The sequence below is a fragment of the Nesoenas mayeri genome, assembly GCF_963082525.1.
Source record: "Nesoenas mayeri genome assembly, chromosome: 8".
Lineage (NCBI taxonomy): Eukaryota > Metazoa > Chordata > Aves > Columbiformes > Columbidae > Nesoenas > Nesoenas mayeri.
The window spans coordinates 34,346,015-34,364,098 of NC_137554.1; the positions used below are offsets into that span (position 1 = coordinate 34,346,015).

The following is an 18,084-nucleotide window of genomic DNA, read 5'->3' on the forward strand; positions in this document are numbered from 1 at the left end:
CAGGAACACCCAGATGAGGTTACACAGGAAGGTGTCCAGGCGGGTTGGAATGTCTGCACAGAAGGAGACTCCACAACCCCCTGGGCAGCCTGGGCCAGGCTCTGCCACCCTCACCCCCAACAAGTTTCTTCTCAAATTCAAGTGGAACCTCTTGTGTTCCAGTTTGAACCCATTACCCCTTGTCCTGTCCCTGGTTGTCACCAGCAGAGCCTGGCTCCATCCTCCTGACACTCCCCCTTTCCATATTGATCCCTATGAATGAGTCCCCCCTCAGTGTCCTCTTGTCCAGCTCCAGAGCCCCAGCTCCCTCAGCCTTTCCTCACACGGGAGATGCTCCACTCCCTTCAGCATCTTGGTGGCTGCGCTGGACTCTCTCCAGCAGTTCCCTGTCCTGCTGGAACTGAGGGGCCACAGCTGGACACAAGATTCCAGGTGTGGTCTCCCCAGGGCAGAGCAGAGGGGCAGGAGAACCTCTCTGACCTACTGACCATCCCCTTCTAATACACCCCAGGTCCCATTGGCTTCCTGGCCACAAGGGCCCAGTGCTGGCTCATGGTCACGCTGCTGTCCCCAGGACCCCCAGGTCCCTTTCCCTACACTGCTCTCCAACAGCTCGTTCCCCAATGTATACTGGAACATGGGGTCATATCAAGGCCAAAAGCAATCAGGGTTTTTCTGTTCTCTGCAGTTCCCAAACTAGGGATTGCAGAAGGATATTCAGTAAAGTTTTACATAAAAATTGCTGTATAGCCCCAAACACATCTGTAAATGAAAATCCAGCCAGAAGGTTTTGGGGATCTGTTCCTCTACCTCTGTCTGAGTGCTCTCTGCAGCCCTCAACAGGCCTCTCAGTCTTTCTGTACCAGTCATTAAACAGATATGATATGGACATAATATTAATTTAATCATAGAAAAACTGTAAAGGTGGTTCATGTTCAGAAGAATGCAAGGCAAAAAAGAAGTCTAATATTTGTTTTTGACTGTAAGGGGCAAGAGGACACAGCTGTGGCTTAAAAAAGTAAATATGAATATAACAGAAGGTCTTGTTTTGATATGCTATAACAGTATAACTAAGAAGAAACTGGTTTATGTAACGTGGCAAATACTGGGAATGGAGATAAGAACGTCTGTAAGAAGTCACCACCAGGCTTATGCACATTTTGAAAGGCAGAGAAACACAGGAGAGCCAGCAAAAGCCTCAGCTGGGCAACACTGGGCCAGGAGAGATAACTCGAGGCACATCTCGTATGCGCGTTGTGTTTGAGAACCTCACAAGACATTTCGGCAGAGACGTTATCAGCCACGTGGCAGATTTCTGCAGGAGTTCTGATCCCCGCAACTTGGGATTCCGTCCAAGCGGCAGATTAGCAGCGTTACTCAGACACTGAACTCCACACCCGCCACTTTGCTGTTGCTACTTTTTCTTTAATTTTAATAAAAGACAAATGTATTTGGAATTAAAGTGCCACTGAAACACAGCTGTCAGTCAAAAATACTCACCAGCTCAGCTAGCTATAAATAACTTCTCATGTGGGAAGAACATGGCTTGACTAGCACAGAAATAATGTGAGGGTTCTCACGAACTTATTTAATGCCTTCCCTTTTGCTCAGCATACACATACAACACGTGGTGTGGGCAGAGTCAGCAGGAGATACTTGCCAGTAAAGCTTAGGGAACACTAGAAGATGGAGACATTGGAGACTGTATTTCTACTGCAGGTAGGAATCCTCTCATGGGTATCCCATTGGCAAGCAAGGAGAGGAACCACAACTTCTTTTTGAGAAGCTCCCTCCAATTACAGCAAACACACCTTCTTTATTCTTCCTGAAAATGGGGTCAGTATGCCAAAATTCTTTCCTAAACTGTTCTTTCTGCAGTGGAGATGGGATGGAGCAACGGATGCTTCCACAGGCCTCGCTCCAGGGCAAAGATGGATTTCATCTATTCTGCTCCCAAGGACATGGAAAGTACATTTCTGTCTCATATCAGTCAAATTTTTAAAGCTACCACAGTGTAGCTACACAACCAAATGACTGTTCTCATATTATGGCATCTTCTCTTTCTTCGAAAAGACATGATTTCTGTATTAAAGAACTCAGTCCGACAAAAACCCCCAAACTTCTTCAGTGGCTGTCTTCTACAAAAACTCACTATATTGCATTTACAAAAAATCTGAAATCGTTTTGCTAATACCACCTCATCTGTGGCTCCCTCCCTATCCTTGCTCAACACCAGAAAAGAACCTATTCTATAAGGAATCTGAAAGCAATACTGTCCCCACCACCTCTCTTGAGTCACCCCTAACATGCATAGGATAAGTCATATCAAAGAGATGCTATGGCCAAAAAACAGTGGCCATTTTTGCAGGGACAATTTAAGCTGCTGCATAACCGTATATCTTGTATCACAAAATCACACCTTTCATTCATTCAAATGTAACAGAGCATGAGACAACTAATTAGCACTTGTAATTGCAAGTGACTGAGCAATTTCCAGGTTGCCCTTGCAGGGTGAAGATTATACCAGCCAAATGTTAGCAGTTAAAAGATACCAATGACCTCTAACCAGCATTTCCCTCCTGCCATATGTTTTTAATCCAATCCCAACAGACAGGGCAACTGAGTCTCTGTCTTTCCAATCCGAATGTCCTGCCATTCCACTAGTAAAGCTTAACAAAAATACAACAGAGAAAGCAAATCCCAAACCACATCTCCCACATCATCACCATCATCTTCAAAGTGCCTTCCTGAGTCATTCCACTGACATCTAAGATTCACCAGCCAAACTCTATGTGTGAGATAAATTCATTTTCATTCACTACGTACTTCAGCCCTTATCTACAGAAAATTAACACTAATTAATTGCGCTCATTCTGCCGATTATTGCCATTTATCAAAGCTTTTTTTGAAACTGTAAAAGAGGCAAGTTACTAAATGAGCGTGAATGGCCTGAACAGACATTAAAGACAGGCTTTGGAACTGAAAAACAATCATGGGGCACTAAGCTAAATTTCAGTTACTTATTTTAGCGGCGATCTTGCACCCCAGAGAGCCCCACAGGTCAGATAGCACAGCACTGGACGTTTGTACTGACTGTACCAACAATGATCTGAAACAAAAGGCTGTGTTTATGCATTGAGAATGGTGAGGTTGATATGACACGTCCCTCTTCTCTCGCCTCGTTCAACTGCAGCACAGATTAAACTGAACGTAAGACCTGTCATGGTGCCACGTTGCAAATCAAGTGGAAACTAACTTTTTCACATTAAATAGTTTCTTGAAGCATTTTGAAAAACAGACTGTAGGTTTACCAAAGTTCAACTGCAGATTTGTACATTCGACACCTGAAACGGCGAAACCTGTCAGAAGTGATCACTTCTCATTTGAAGTAGTTCAAGGGGTTTCTTAGTGAAACACACTGTATCATAAATACAATCCACAGATATTCACTCACTGGAAAAGAAGAGGATCTCTTCATTAAAATCTCCCGATCTAAACCGTGGTGCCCACAGGTAAGCTTAGGGTCAGGGAACAGGAAATCTCTTGTATTTTCTTCATACGTAGCTAGAATTTCTCCTACTAAAAAAGAAAATACATACTTTAATTGGAAAATAGACAAAGCCGTATCGTACAGACCCAACACACAGAACCACATTGAAACGAAGAGAAATTCTGTTCTTTACAAATTAACAGCATGGCTCTAAAACTCATATCACACTAGGAAATAACCTCATTAAGTTAAACCAGCAGCAGGAATGTGCAGAACCTACTCGGAATGTTTCACTGTTCTGGTAACAAAAGTACAGAGCAGTTAACACAGCCTTCGAGAGACATAGGAGAACCTTTCTCCAGGCAATTTGTCAGTAGTCTTCCTCTTTCTTTCCCTTCTGTGCCACAGAACAAACTAGTTGGTTTTTTTAACGGCAGCCAATTCCTTATGAAACCGCAATATTCCATATTACAGAATAGGAATAGTAATAGAGGCATAGCAGTAAGAAAGAAATGCAAGCAACATCAAAATCATTATCTCAGGATTCTCTCACTATCCTGGTTTGCTACTTAGAACAAGATATATTGTCTTTAGGGGAAAACCTTGCAAGTATATTATAAACATTTCAATTGTGCTACTGCAGTCATCTTGTCAGCTTATGCTGGCCACATCACAACTACCTCTGACCCCCAAAATTAAATTCCTTATCCAAGATGTTGTACGTTCCCACAACAAAATCCACATTGAGTACATTTCTTTAAGTGAACAGTCTGGTGAGCCACCTGAGAGAAGCAATTGTTTCCTTGGAAGCACTAAGGACAAGTGACAGAGAGCGCTTTTAATACCGCAGTTTCCAAACGAGTCTTCTTTAAAACTGGACTTTATTTCCAATAAAATGCAGATTTACTTTATTCATGGGAACACTTGAATTTCATTAAAATAGATTTTTATAATCACACAAACCAATAACACAAGTATGACAAATCGCTATTTATGATCTTCACGTATCCCAAGAGACCTGTAATACTTACGGTGAGATAAGAGTTTTCCCAATGGTCACCAGTAAAATGGAAGGGAAAAAAGAGTCATTCTGAGAACAAGATTATGCACTTTGAAATTCCACCGACCGCCACTTTGCAAGGGAATTGTGATACGGTTAATAAGTGTGCACTGCATGATTTCAGTTTATTTTGCATTTTTAAAATATGATCACTTTCCTAAGCCTGTTTATGATACATTTCAATATTCAGCTATTATTCTTTTTCAAGAACAAGATCCTCTTGATCTATTAACATTTCCTATTCAGAGGACTATTTGCTGAAGAGGTTTCTATGTTGTCTGTGTGTTGGACAAACGTGATTGTGCTCTAATGGGCAACGTCCTTATGGAAATTCACCTGCTAAACTGCATAATTGATGAAGAGACTGATACAATACCTGGAGGAACGAGCTGTATTAGTTCAAGTACCGCGGTGTCAACTAGAAAGGAAAACAGGTTTTTCATGAGAATCTTCTCAAAAAATGAAAACAATAATTTTACAAAAATACAATGTTTAGGCTTATATTATTTGGAAACTAATCAAATAAATGATCAGATAAAGAAATCAATTGCCTATCTGGATAACCAGCTGGATTTTCCATTAATGATGGCTTTTTACCCTTTTCCTGTTCTAAAGCATGTAGCACACATTTCCAGAGGCATTTTGTTAGGTAATGGTGTTTTGGGTAAGTTTCTAGTAACCAGACAGCAAAAATCCTCTGCCTGCACTGACAACAAATCTTCTGTTCTGAAAATAAGGTGCTACTTATTTAGTACATGATATACTACATTGGTTACCCACCAGTTTTTCAGACAGCAGGCTCCCGAGAGAAACATTATTACATACTTTAAAGCTCCAGAAAGTCTTCAGAGCCCATACATGCAAGACATGAATGCATACAACACTGCATACATAAAAAGCAGAACCTACGTTCCAGTAACTCCACAAGGTCTCCAGGATCAACTATATCAGCAAATGCCTGGAAAAGAAATTAATAAATAATAATAATGGCACAAAGTCATCGGATGGACCAATATTCTCTCTCACTTCAGATGGCTGCCAAGAGTCCAGTCCCCAGTGGAGAAAGGAAACTGCAATCATCATTTGGCACATGATCACACTCATTGAAGGCCAGCAGTTCTTGTCATACGCTCTCCAGCCAGCCAGGGTTAGCTCTCCATAGTTAAATTAGGAGGCATTGTGAAGAGTTGAACACATAGAGATAAGTGTTGTCTGAGAAAATTTCAGGAGAGAAAGATAAATTGCTGAATGTACTAGAATTCTGACAGATGAAGAATATGTTCTTTTACATATTACTAGTGCTTTAAGCTTCATTTTCATGCAAGTGACTACTTGTGTACAGAGTACTGTTCAGGAATCCCGTGTGAATAGATTTCAAGGAACAGGGAGGATGTTGCACTGGATGGTCAGTAGGGAACAGGCTTTCCCCTCACTCTGTACCGAAGTCTCAGCAGAGGGGTGTAGATCACGTTGCTCTTCAAGGTACCAACCACTCAAAGCACCAACTACTGCGCTCCACACTGATCTAGACCTATTCGGTATTAGCAGCTATTTGTAAGAACACAGATATTCTCAGCTTGCTTGTTCACTTCTTATGCAAGCAGATAGATCCCAGTGTCTTGCCATTCTCCTAAATTACACTTAAGTAGTTAGTGGTACGTTTGCCTTTAAAGAAGTCTTTTTTGATCTTCAGTAGCTGGTGAGATTATCACTGTTTGCATCTTACCCACATCACCAGAGTATCATTGATGTTTACTCAGTCTGGTTTTCAAAGTGCTGGGGGATGCTTAAAAGAAAAGAACTAGAAAGGGCAAAGTATTATTATTCATAGGTAGTCAAGAAGCCAGATCATATCTGTAAGATACTGCGTTTCATTTTCCCTGTGGTACTAATAATGAAGCTAGGAAGGACTCAGAATATGCGATAAACAACTATCAATTACAAGGCCAGAGTACCAGCCTGGGAATTCTAGTGACAAACCATGAAAAGAAGTATCTCAAAGGGAGAAAGATGTCACCAAAAAGGCTTGAGCTGCTATTCTGTCTTTCTACTAAATTAAGCTGACTCTCCTATATTGTATAGTCTTTGTTCTTCAACTTGTCGTAGTTTTTAGAACAACATTCAGTTTCTTCCAAGCCAGAAAAACAGACACTAAAAAAGGACAGTTCACAAAAGAATGAACAAACACCTAAAAAGTCTCATCATACATTATAATCTTTGGTACACGTAACTCTTGAGTCACTACATGGGTAATACAGGCACACGCCTCCTCTGTACTGAACATATAACACTGTGTCATCTTCACTGTGATTACCTGTGCTCAGGGGCTTTGCAGTGAGTTTTTGTGGAGTTTGGGATGGGTTTTATTTGGCTCATATTGGCTCTTCACGCGATCTTACCTTTTCAAATACCAGCTTTTCGTGAAAGAGGAGCGGAAACGCTGCAGGGACGCACTGGGTTTTTTTGCACTGTCCGAGTACGGAGACACTAAGATAAAGTTGCTCTTTGTCTTTCAGCAGCACGCCAGGGCAGGTTATCTGTAACACATTCATTAAACAAGCGGAACTCTAGTTACAGAAGAAATGGCTGTTTTCAAGAGAAAAATGAAATGGTCAAGGCTGAAAATAATCAGGAGCAAACCCTTCTTACTGTAAGTAACACACTCCATTGTCTTCAACCAAAACTGAGAGCTGGTGTCCCAGCCCCAGGTTAATACAGTGAAAGGCATGCACTGCCTATGGGAGAGTTAATCATCATGGGCCATACCGGGTTCTATACGAAGATTCATGTAGAATGAAGTCTACATGACGTCAAGACACAAACCCCCATCCCAGCTGTAGCCCAGCTAGAGACAAATGTAGACACTCAGACACCCGTGCTCTGTCCAACCACCAAAAGGGTAAGTTTATTTGCAAATATTGTATTAACTTGGCCTTCTAGTGCGTAAATGACAAATAGCAACTGTTGTTTTGTTGCTATCAGACACACGGCACACAAAGTTTTATCTGAGAAGTTTGGGCACCCCGGAGGTATCTGAGGCAGGGAAGGCTCCTCATTAGGCTGCCAGATCCTGCCAATAATCTCTCAACTTCCTCTGTACAATTCTTATTCTTTAAATAATAAGAAGCAGTCGGTGTGCTTTTAAAGCTCTGATGAACATCAGATTTTCTTTTAGTTGTGTTTTCACTGCAAGGATGTAAACAAGTTGTTGCAAAACTATCTTCTTCCAGCCACACGGTTTTATTCCATCACCCAGCCAGAGAATTGTCACCTTGCGCTTCAGTTCTTCTGCTCGCTTTTCCTCATAGTGTAATAAATATGAAGTTGTCTCTTCCAACATAAGGTTGCTGGAAAAAAGTGTTCAGATTTTCAACCGCCAGGTAGAAAGACAGAGGAGGAGAGTGACGGGAATTAAAATAAGTGCTTTGGTTACAGTCTCCTACTCCCAAATGTAAGTTTTACTTGAGAATGCTAACTGGAGCTAAGAGAAAACTATATAAACAGCAGAAAAAACCAGCCTCAGGTGGAAGATCCAACAGACACCAATGTGTGATAGATTATTAGAGATACAGTATAAGCTAAAATATAGAGCTTCTATTCATAAATATCTGAGGAAGGCAAAAAAAAAAAGGGTTTCCTCTCCATGTAAATGAGGGTTTTGAATGTGCCAGGATATTAGATATCACAACTGAAACAGGCTGTCAAGCATTAAACAGCTCCTATGACACTTGTGCAGCTGCAAGTGTGAATAGGAGAGAATGAAAGGGACACATTTCATTCACACGAGGCTAGATCCCCACACTACGTACTACAATTCATATTAGCTTAGTTCTTGCTCCTCTTCTTGACATTTTTACAGAATTTATAATCATTTTTAGCTGGAGTTTCGTGCCTTTCACCTTAGAGAAGGCGACCAATATTTGCTTATTTATTGAGATGAAAAGCGAGAGGATTGAAGGCATTGGAGAAGGTAAAACTGCAAACGACACGTGCCAATTATTCTGGTTATCCTGTAAACGAAAGTTAATTCTTACGAATCAGCATGTGGGGCAAGATAGCATGTGGAAAGTTGTGCTTCTGCCACCCTTGAGATAAACTGCTCAACTCATTGCCTTGGCTGGAACAACAAAATCACACCTTCCTGGAACCTTGTGGCAGCTCCAAAAATGAATGACACATGTCTATCTGCACTTCACGAAACCTGTTTTGTAATATGTGATGCGTGGAGCTGCATGGCACTTAGAAAACAAACTGATCTCTTATTTGACTGCAAACCGTTCAGGCAGAATAAGGGACCGCTTTAAAATTGGCAAGCATATCATCTGTTGATCAGCTAAAGAAAGGGATATCAATCCTGCAATTAACTGACCTTACAACTGACCAGTAGAACTATGACAAGTGTCTAGGAGAGTGTTACCCTGGGCTCATCTCATCCCAGAAGGATGGAAAAATGCCCCTGTTGTTGGGCCATCACAAGTAGCCATAAAGAAATCACTGAATCCATTTCATGGAAAGGAAAAGAATTTGGCCGATTCACAACCTCCTATGGCATTTGCTTGTTACATACAGTCCTAAAACTGTAGCTGTATAGGTAAGCACTGGAAAACACAGGCCTTGAAAAATCCCTTTAATTACCCATTACCATCAAAACAACGAGTTCCCTATGAAGGGCACAGAACAGCATGAACGTGTGCTGCGTGCTTCCAGATAGAACCGCATGTTGGACTTATCGTTGCAAAAATCGTCTTGTCAATGTGAAGAGATGCCATTTCAGTCTCCTTACCTGGCAGTAATCCACACTGCTATTAATTCATCTTAGTGCTTAAAGCTTTACCTACCGTCACCGCCACATTTGTGCGTTCCATGTAGCAATGACATGAAGAATAATGTGAATTTCATTCTGCCGCTACATGAGCAATCTAAATGCCAGCAGCAGAGACAGCCGCTAAAATTAGTCTCAAAAAAACAAATAACAATGAAATCTTGGGCTAAGCAATCATGAATTATTCAATTTAAATTAATGGCAGGATAAACCAAATAAGGTCTTTAACCAAGGCTTTCCATTTTAGAAGAGCAGCCTTTCAGAAATGAAGAAAACCAGCTGTGAAATAAACCAAAGAGTCTGTTTTGTGGATCCCGACAGCATAAGACCTTGGAATTTCATTAAGTCAAAAGGAGCAAAACCCACCTGTGTCCTAAAGCAAGAGAAAAACCAGAGGACAGAACTCCTGACACAAGTGGACACGTTTCAAAGACAGTTGGGAACTATGCAGAGCATTGTAAACCAACAGGTGACGGAATCCGAAATCTGAACAAGGAGGAAACAAGTGCATGTATTACAAATCAACCGGGGCATGAAAACTAAGCCTGTGTGCCAAACCAAACTGAATATTCTGTCTTGGTTTTCATGACACTGAATACAGGAGCAATAAAGCAACTTAAGGAATGAACCGATGGAAATGGAAGTTATCCGATGTGCAGGAAGCCTGCACCAGGGAGCCATGGGGAGGCTGGACCATCTTCAGCCCAGGTTCTGTAATAATGTCACTTTTCTTGCTGGATGTGTACATTACTAAAATTTCTGTTATGAAAACAAAGATAGTGGCATCTGCTAAAAAATAACAAATGCAAGGCCCACGTGAAGCAGAAAAAGAGATCTGAAAAATTATAACCCCACCACTCAGAACACTCAAATACACACAAGTGAAGGAAAAAAGACATGGAGGAAGAAAAAAACCCCACAGTGTGTGTTTCACAAAACACATCAGTAAGCTAAACCTGACATCTTATTGAAAGCCTGTTTTCTGGACAAAGAATATCTAATTTATCTGGACATTAGTGACATCATATGGTGTCACATGCGAAATTATTACTTATGAGGCTGAAGACGTGAGTTAGTAACAAAGTCCTAAGGCGGTACCAAAGGACAGCATCAATAATGTGCAGAACTGAGAGGCATCAAGCTGAGGTTTACTTTTAAAAACGTTCTTCTGCGTACCCTGGGACTCATGCCTTTTAGTATTTTTAATGGCCCTACAACAAGGAGTCAGAGCGTTCTCATGAAATTTTCCCAATTAAAATTCAGAAATCATCAGAGGTCAACAAAAAGATATAGAAAGTCTTGTCTGCAGGATCACAGGAGCAGAAATGAGATGCACCTACTGTGTATTAACAACAGCTTCTGCTTTCACTGGGGGGGCTAACCTTCAAAGCTGGCAGAGGGGAAGACGATGAGCATGTTAACAAATGACAGCAGAACTGCAGTGCAGCTGTGAAGAGACGAATATTAAGACACACAGGATGAATATGTTGCACTTGTTTCCCTGACATCACCTAAGGCAACAGCGAGACTCCATCTGGAATGCTGAATTCAATTCCAATCTGGATCAATGCAAATTCAAAGTGGAAGAGTAGCATCCAGCCCTAACAGGATCAGAGACTGCTGAGCCCATCGCACAAAATACTTCCAAAAGAACCAGGTCGCTTCAGCTGACAAAGATTAATTGTGAAATGACAGAACTGCTACCCAAAAGATTTATCAAGAGGGCAAACACCAAGGAAAGGAAACAAAATATTTAAGTGGAAGGCCAGTGTTGACACGTGTGTAAGAGCAGGGCAGCAACTAGCCAGAAGAAAGTTTAGGCTGGAACATTTTCAAACGTCACAGGAAGGAAATGTGAAAGTAGGCTCCAGTGGGGAAAACAAAGGTAAAACAAGTAGTTCAAAACCAGTCTAAACAGACTTATTAAAAGGGCTATCAGAGAGACATTATGTAGCATAGCAGGGATATAACTAAACTACTCACATGTGCTGAAAGGAGCACTCAGATCTGAGTTGGGGATTTCCTGTTCTCTCCCTTTCCACTATGATTTGCAGCCTTGGGAGCGGGGTGAATAAGAAATACTCAGAATTGAAGAAGCCTGACCCTGGGGCAACGTATTGGCTGTGCTGTCTCTTGGCACATGAATAGCTCACAGCAGCAGGAACAGAAGAGGAAAGCACATCTGCTCCTTTCCAGGAACCAAGTGGGCCTTTGCACTATATTGCATTATAGATATTATTGAGACAAACACTAGCTGTTGAGACAGAAGAGCAACACCATTAGGGCGATACCCTCACCATCTGCTTGTAGCTATTCACAGCTCTATTTTAGAGCAGCCACACAAGTTTGGAAACCAAGGTGGTTAGCACAACCAGAAATACCGGGTCTGTTTCCCAGTACGTACTTTCTGTATCTGCACGTGAATTTTTTTGGACGGCACCTCAGGTTTCCCCTTCAGCAGCACTTGCCCCATGAGGAGTCCTAACCTCTGGATTACACTGACCCAAGGGAATAGCAGGAAGATGTACCAGAGGAGGTTCAGGTTGGACATTAGGAAAAGGTTCTTCACCCAGAGGTGCTGGACACTGAACAGGCTCCCCAGGGACGTGTCACAGCCCCAACCTGACAGTGTTCAAGAAGAGACTGGACAACACCCTCAGACACACGGTGTGACCTGTGGGGTTGTCACTGCAAGGACAGGAGTTGGACTCAATGATCCTTGTGGGTCCCTTCCAACTCAGGACATTCTATGATTCTTATAGGGCAAACAACTCCAGAGTAACAGAGCACTATCAACCACAACTACTTCTTAAAAGTTATCAGAAGAGTGATACAGACTCTTGTTTTGTTACCACCTTGTATATAAGCAGAAAACTTTGCAAGTGCACAAAGAACAGGCCTAACGTGACCGAAGTAAAAACTTGCTGCTTTCACAGTTGCTGACCTGCAGCCCCAGGTACCCGAGCGGCCCAGGGCAGGTCCTGCCCCGCAGCCCCCAGGGCTCACAGGGGAGCACAACCCTGGACAAGCTGCTGTTTCTCAGCATTTCTTTTGCTCTGTTTGGTTTTGTTTTTTTTCAAGAGTGCTTTTCCCACACCATACAGCTTCCCAAGAATCATTGTCTCTTAAAACAAAGACCTTTTCCACCGAAGAGTGAGAGCTGTGGGAGCTGCTGCTGACCCCAGCGGGGCACGGGGAGCGGCTGCCGCCGGGGCACACGTGGAGGGGGCAGGAGCTGCCCAGAAGCCAGACCCGAGCTGGGGCTCCAGACGGAGGCCCAGCAACAGGGCAGGGACCATCCTCCCAGAGGAACCCCCGGGCCGGGAGAGCGGGGCGGCGGCCGAGAGGGGGAAGCGGGACGGGAAGCGGCGCCGGAAGAGCAAACAGCCGCTTCTCCTCCAGCCTGCGGGCCCCCGCGGCCCGCGCACTCACCGAGCGGACGTCCAGCTGCAGGACGCAGAGCAGCGCCTTCCGCGGCATGGGCGGGGAGGGCACCGGGAGGGCACCGGGAGCGGACCCGCCGGCTCCCGGCCCGCTCCGCCTCGGCCGCGCCGCGGGGCCGACGCCGTTGTCACGGCAACCGGGGCGCTTCCGGCCCGCGTTACGCATGCGTAGCGCCCCATCCGCCGCCGCGGCTCCGCTTCCTTCCCACAATGCCCCTCGCCAGCGGCCACTATCCCTCACATGATGGCGTCGTCAGCTCCTGTGCCTCATCCGCTCCCACCCTGCGTCCCCTTCGCCCCGGCTCCCGCAGGGCCCTCCGTCCTCTGCCCTGCTGCAGCTCAGGCGGCGCTGCCCGTCCTCCTGCCCCTCACAGGCGGGCCCGTGGGCCTGAGCTGCGGGGGTTATCACAGAATCGACTGGGTTGGAAAAGCCCTCAGAGATCATCCAGTCCAACCCTTGGTCCAACTCTAGTCTGCTTACTAGATCATGGCGCTAAGTGCCATGTCCAACCTCACTTTAAAAACCTCCAGGGACGGCGAGTCCAGCACCTCCCTGGGCAGCCATTCCAGTGCCTGAGCACTCTGTACAGAATTGCTTCCCAATATCCAGCCTAAATTTCCCCTGGCAGAGTTGAAGCCCATGGCCCCTTGTCCTATTGCTGATGCCTGGGAGAAGAGCCCAATCCCCACCTGGCTAGAACTGCCCTTCAGGTAGTTCTAGAGAGTGCTGAGCTCAGCTCTAAGCCTCCTCTTCTCCAGACTGAACAAGCCCAGCTCCCTCAGCCTCTCCCCATAGGGCTTGTGCTCAAGTCCCTTCACCAGTCGTGTTGCTCGTATGTTAAAAGTGGGGCAGTTACAGAGCCCTCGGCCTCCCAAAGGACAGACGGTCACGGCCATGGGTGCTGTGCTGAGGGCTGGATCGCCAGTGCATGGTGTAAAGCGCCTGCACAGAGCTGGGAAGGAGGCAGGCGCACGGGCAGGGCGGTGCTGTGGGGTGTCCAAAAGGGAGCGCGAGGCACAGGTGTAGGATCAGGATCGTTGGGGTGGAAAAGACCTTGAAGAAATCAAGCCCAGCCGCTAACCCATCTGCATCCCCACGGTTTCTTGGGCCTGCGGACGGGTGCCAGGGGAGCCTTCCCTTTAGAAACAGGGATACCAAACAGTTTTTACACAGCGCCAGGGCTGAACAGCTAAAAACCAGTGCTGGGCATCTGGGCCCTTCTGAGGATCCTGTTTTAGTGTCCTCGTGGTGAGGCACAGAGTGGGCACAGTGTGTTCTGACTGGTCCCATCTCAGAGACTCATCTCCACACATCTGGAGCTGTCTTTTCAGGCCTCCCTTTCCATTTCAGTTACTAAACAGATGTATGGCACTGATCTGGATCACCATTATGACCGTATCAGTGTTATTCCCCGACTTGTTTTCTGCTAAGATGTTCTCAGAGTACTCACAGTCACGTATAACACTAAAATAGTCCAACTTTGTTTTGGCAACTCAGACTGTGAGAGGGGTTAAGCCTTTAAATATTCTTTCCAAATGCACAAGTGCAGCTGTAGAGAGAGGAGGAAATTCAGTGGATAAACTTAATTGCCTCAAAAAGAGACAAGTGGCTCAAATGCATCCCGTGACTTGCTTTATTTTAATTTTACAGTTCAAAGAGAACTCGTGCAGAGTGACCTAGGAAGGTACGGCTAAGTGATCTGGAAAGGATCAGCACTCCCAAAATGTTTTGAGTTTTAAATAAACAAACAAAAACCAACACCACCACAAAAAAAAACCCAAAAAACAACCAAACAACAACAACAACAAAAACCAAACAAAAAACAACCAACCAAATGAACAGAAACAAAAAAACAAAACAAAAACCCCAAACAAATGAAAACGCCACCAACTTCCTATGCAAAGAACATAATGTGCCTGTGGAGACAGAAGTGCTATCAGCTCTTAGTAGTGATGTTTAATCCATTTATAGATTACAATTTTAAAATAAATAAATGACTACAAGTGCTGGCCTTATTCACATTGCTGTGACTTCTGAGCAAAGGATGAGATGCTGTATTTAGAACCCGAAAAAGACTGATTTTTGAATTGCAGGCCTCTGATACATGTATCAGTGGATGAAACACTTGGATAAAATGATTCCCTATGCATTATCAGTCTCAAGGGTATGAATAGCATTCCAGAGTTAATGAGAAGAAAACTCTCCAACATCCATAGCCTCAGATGGTAACAGTTCTAAAATGCTTTATTGCTTATTTTCAGGTACTTTTCATATACATGCTTTTTGGAGGGATAAATAATGTGTTAAAGATTGTGAAGTATGAGATATTGTGGTAAGCCTGGCCATGTAAGAATGGGAGATAGATAAATGCTGAAATCAAAAATGGCATCATGTTTGTGATGAAAATCTAATATCCCTGTGCGGTGCCCTGGAACAGAAGTACTTTATACCCTTTGAAAAAGGAGCACGAGGCAGGACAGGAGGCTGCTCTGAACTGATAAGGCAGCGATGAATTGCAGTGCTTTTCCCTGTTAAACTGGGGACAATCTGGGTTAGACTGGGGGGCTGTGGACTCCGCACAGAGGTGGTTCTCCATCCCTCTGGTCTGCAGAGTTTCAGCCACTTCACCCTGCTGGGCCTTGGAAGGAAAAGCGGTGGCTGCTGCTGCTGCAGTGATTTTCCTGCCCAGCCCTTCCTGCGGCAGCCTGAGGGCCATCTGCACCTTCTCGTTATGATGAAGTGCATAATTCAGTCTCCCATTGCACTGCAGGAACAATGACGCAGGGATTTGGGGGACAATGAGGGGAAACCCCGACTTTCTGCACAAATCTATTTGCTAATGAACAAAACCAAGAAGCAAAACCACAAAAAGTACATTCTATAATAGACCTGAGGTTTTAACTGCTGGGAGGTCTTCCTGCTGTGAAAGCGTATGAATTCCTTTGCCTTTACAAAAGTAAATCTTCTTGTAATGCTACTTAGACTTAGTTCCATGCAATAAAAAGCCTGGATGACAGCTCTGCATTATGTTAAGGTTGTTGCAATCTCCACCATTTAAAAGCTTCGTCTTTTTCCGTCCTGCAGCCCCTCCGCCATGCCTGCTGTGGAAGAACCCGGCTGTCATCAAAATTCTGCTCTTATTTCTATCATTGCAAACCAGGAGTAACATGCACTGGTGGAAGATAATTGTCACAAGAATTATACCATATTGTTGCAGTGCTCCTGAGGGTCAGACCTCAGGAGTTTCAATGCTTTGAAATATGCTATAAAGTACGTGAAGCGGGAAAAATGGGAAGAGTCAGGTTTGCTAATAGTGGTTATGCTAAAGTTCAGAATCTGAAAAATACTGTGGATTAGTCAGAATTAGATCAGATAAGACTGGAGCTCAGAGAGCAAGTCTAACATCACCGCATTCTCAGAGATCCACGAAGCCAAGAATGGTTTTCTCCTTAAACTTCAGGAGCACAACGCTGGGTGCGAAGCGGCATTGCACAGTCGTTCTGGCAATAAGAATGAAGGAAATAAAGGAGCTTCCCACGTTTTTCCACCTTCTACTGCAGTTCTGAATGTTTTCAGCGAGCCATTTCTTTCGAAGCCCCTGATGTTGACGGAGCAGCCACGAGAGACCTCTGTCTTTCTGCACATTCAGCCCTTTATTTATAGCTCATCACTGAGTACGATTGTCTTGTCGTTAATAACTGTGGAGAATTCCAGGAAGACATCTGCTCAAATAACAGCAAAAAATAATGAGATGTGGAAAGATTTCTGTATTAGAAAAAGCAAACAAACAAAACATTAAGACCATTTTACTTTGGAGAGGGAAAAAAAATAAGATGTCATAAAAAAGCGGTACATAAGGGATTGAATGATACGTAGAAACGGATTCTTCTATTTACCCTTGCCTATTTATCCTTTCAAAGGACACCTGCAATGAAATTAAAAGACAACACAATCAAAACTGATAGAAGACAGTGCTTCAGATAGTGGAACTCATTATCACAAGATACATTCAACAGTGTTCAAAGCAGACTCAGAGCACGTTAGGGACCCCACAGGACAATCCCCCCGTGCGTTACTTATTTGATCTTCTCACTCACTGCTAGGTTAAACGAGCAATTCACAAAAGTCCGTTTCTGTGTGAGGAATTGTAGTTGAGGAAAACAGCCAGGAAAGTAAAGACTAAACAATCCCAGAACGCTGTAGAGCTGAGCTGGAAGAATTTTGTAATGTGAGATTGTAATAGGATCGAAGGGGACCGAAGTGAATTGCATTATTGCAGACAGCAATGTGTAAGGGAAGGCAGTGTGTTAGATTATTGATGAGGACAGAGGATGGAGATTACCTGAGGGTGTCAGCACACTCTTTGCAAAATACATTTTCATCTAATCTTTCTACTTTAAAGCACGAAAAAAAGTTGCCCAGAAGTTGCTATTTGTTAATATCCATTGCTTTAGAAAAAGGCTTCAATGATTTTCTCAGTCTGGTCTTATTGAGCATCTTGTTCTTCCCTAACTTGCAAGGACGACTGGGCAGAGCTCTCAGGCTTCCTTGATGAACCTCCAAGTTACTGCAGACAAAGGGCCGTCTGGTCGTGTCGTGTAGGGGAAGCAGAGCTGGTTCTTCCCTGTACACTCCTAGTCTCGCTGGTGCCTACTGAAGAGCATTTTCACTACACATCGGAGAAACTCAGCACCTCTCTAGCATTTCACCGTGGCTCAGCCCTGTCACAGCGATTCCTCTGTATTGCTGCTAAGCCAGTACTCATTTGGGGGATGTGACCATTAACTTCACTGATTCTTAATGTATGTCATGAATGCAGCAACAATTGAAAATGCCAAAAAAACCACACCCCCCCCAAAAAAAGCTACGTAGCCACACTGAAGTTGTTTTTTAACGTGTAAGCCATTTTCCAGGTCTGCTCAATTCCTTCTTGACTGGCTGCAGCTAAAGAAGAAATCAAATCCAATTTGATTACAGCCACTAGAGGAATATTGCAGATCTTGAATTCAGTTGCAGTAATTGAGAACTTGCATTTTAAAGGAATGATCTAAATTAATCTAAGAGATAACTTCTGTGGATACAGTCTTATGAATTTACAAATGGTACAGAGAAAGTCAGCCAAGATGGCATTAGCTTTGTGCCCCTAGAAAATTCCTGGGCTCTCCCTTACTCAATTCAGAACAGGTAACACCTCCCTTTGTGTTTTACATTAAAAATAAAAGGTCTTAGATGGAGACATTGCCCCAGCCAAGTTTTTGCCCGAAACAC

At 43.8% G+C, this 18,084-nt stretch overlaps 1 protein-coding gene across 1 annotated transcript in view; it reads right to left on the bottom strand.

The window, feature by feature from the left end:
• SPATA6 (spermatogenesis associated 6) overlaps window positions 1–12,917 on the bottom strand; it is a gene marked incomplete at its 3' end in the record, with an annotated part of 36,073 nt that extends 23,156 nt beyond the window's left edge. The window contains exons 1-5 of the mRNA XM_080348808.1: window positions 12,805–12,917; window positions 6,950–7,087; window positions 5,460–5,508; window positions 4,927–4,968; window positions 3,455–3,579 (exon numbers count right to left, since the gene is read on the bottom strand). Coding sequence (XP_080204934.1) covers window positions 3,455–3,579; window positions 4,927–4,968; window positions 5,460–5,508; window positions 6,950–7,087; window positions 12,805–12,852 — 402 coding nt within the window. The 5' untranslated portion in view covers window positions 12,853–12,917. The remainder of the gene's footprint in view (window positions 1–3,454; window positions 3,580–4,926; window positions 4,969–5,459; window positions 5,509–6,949; window positions 7,088–12,804) is intronic.
• Between the last annotated feature and the right edge of the window lie 5,167 nt (window positions 12,918–18,084).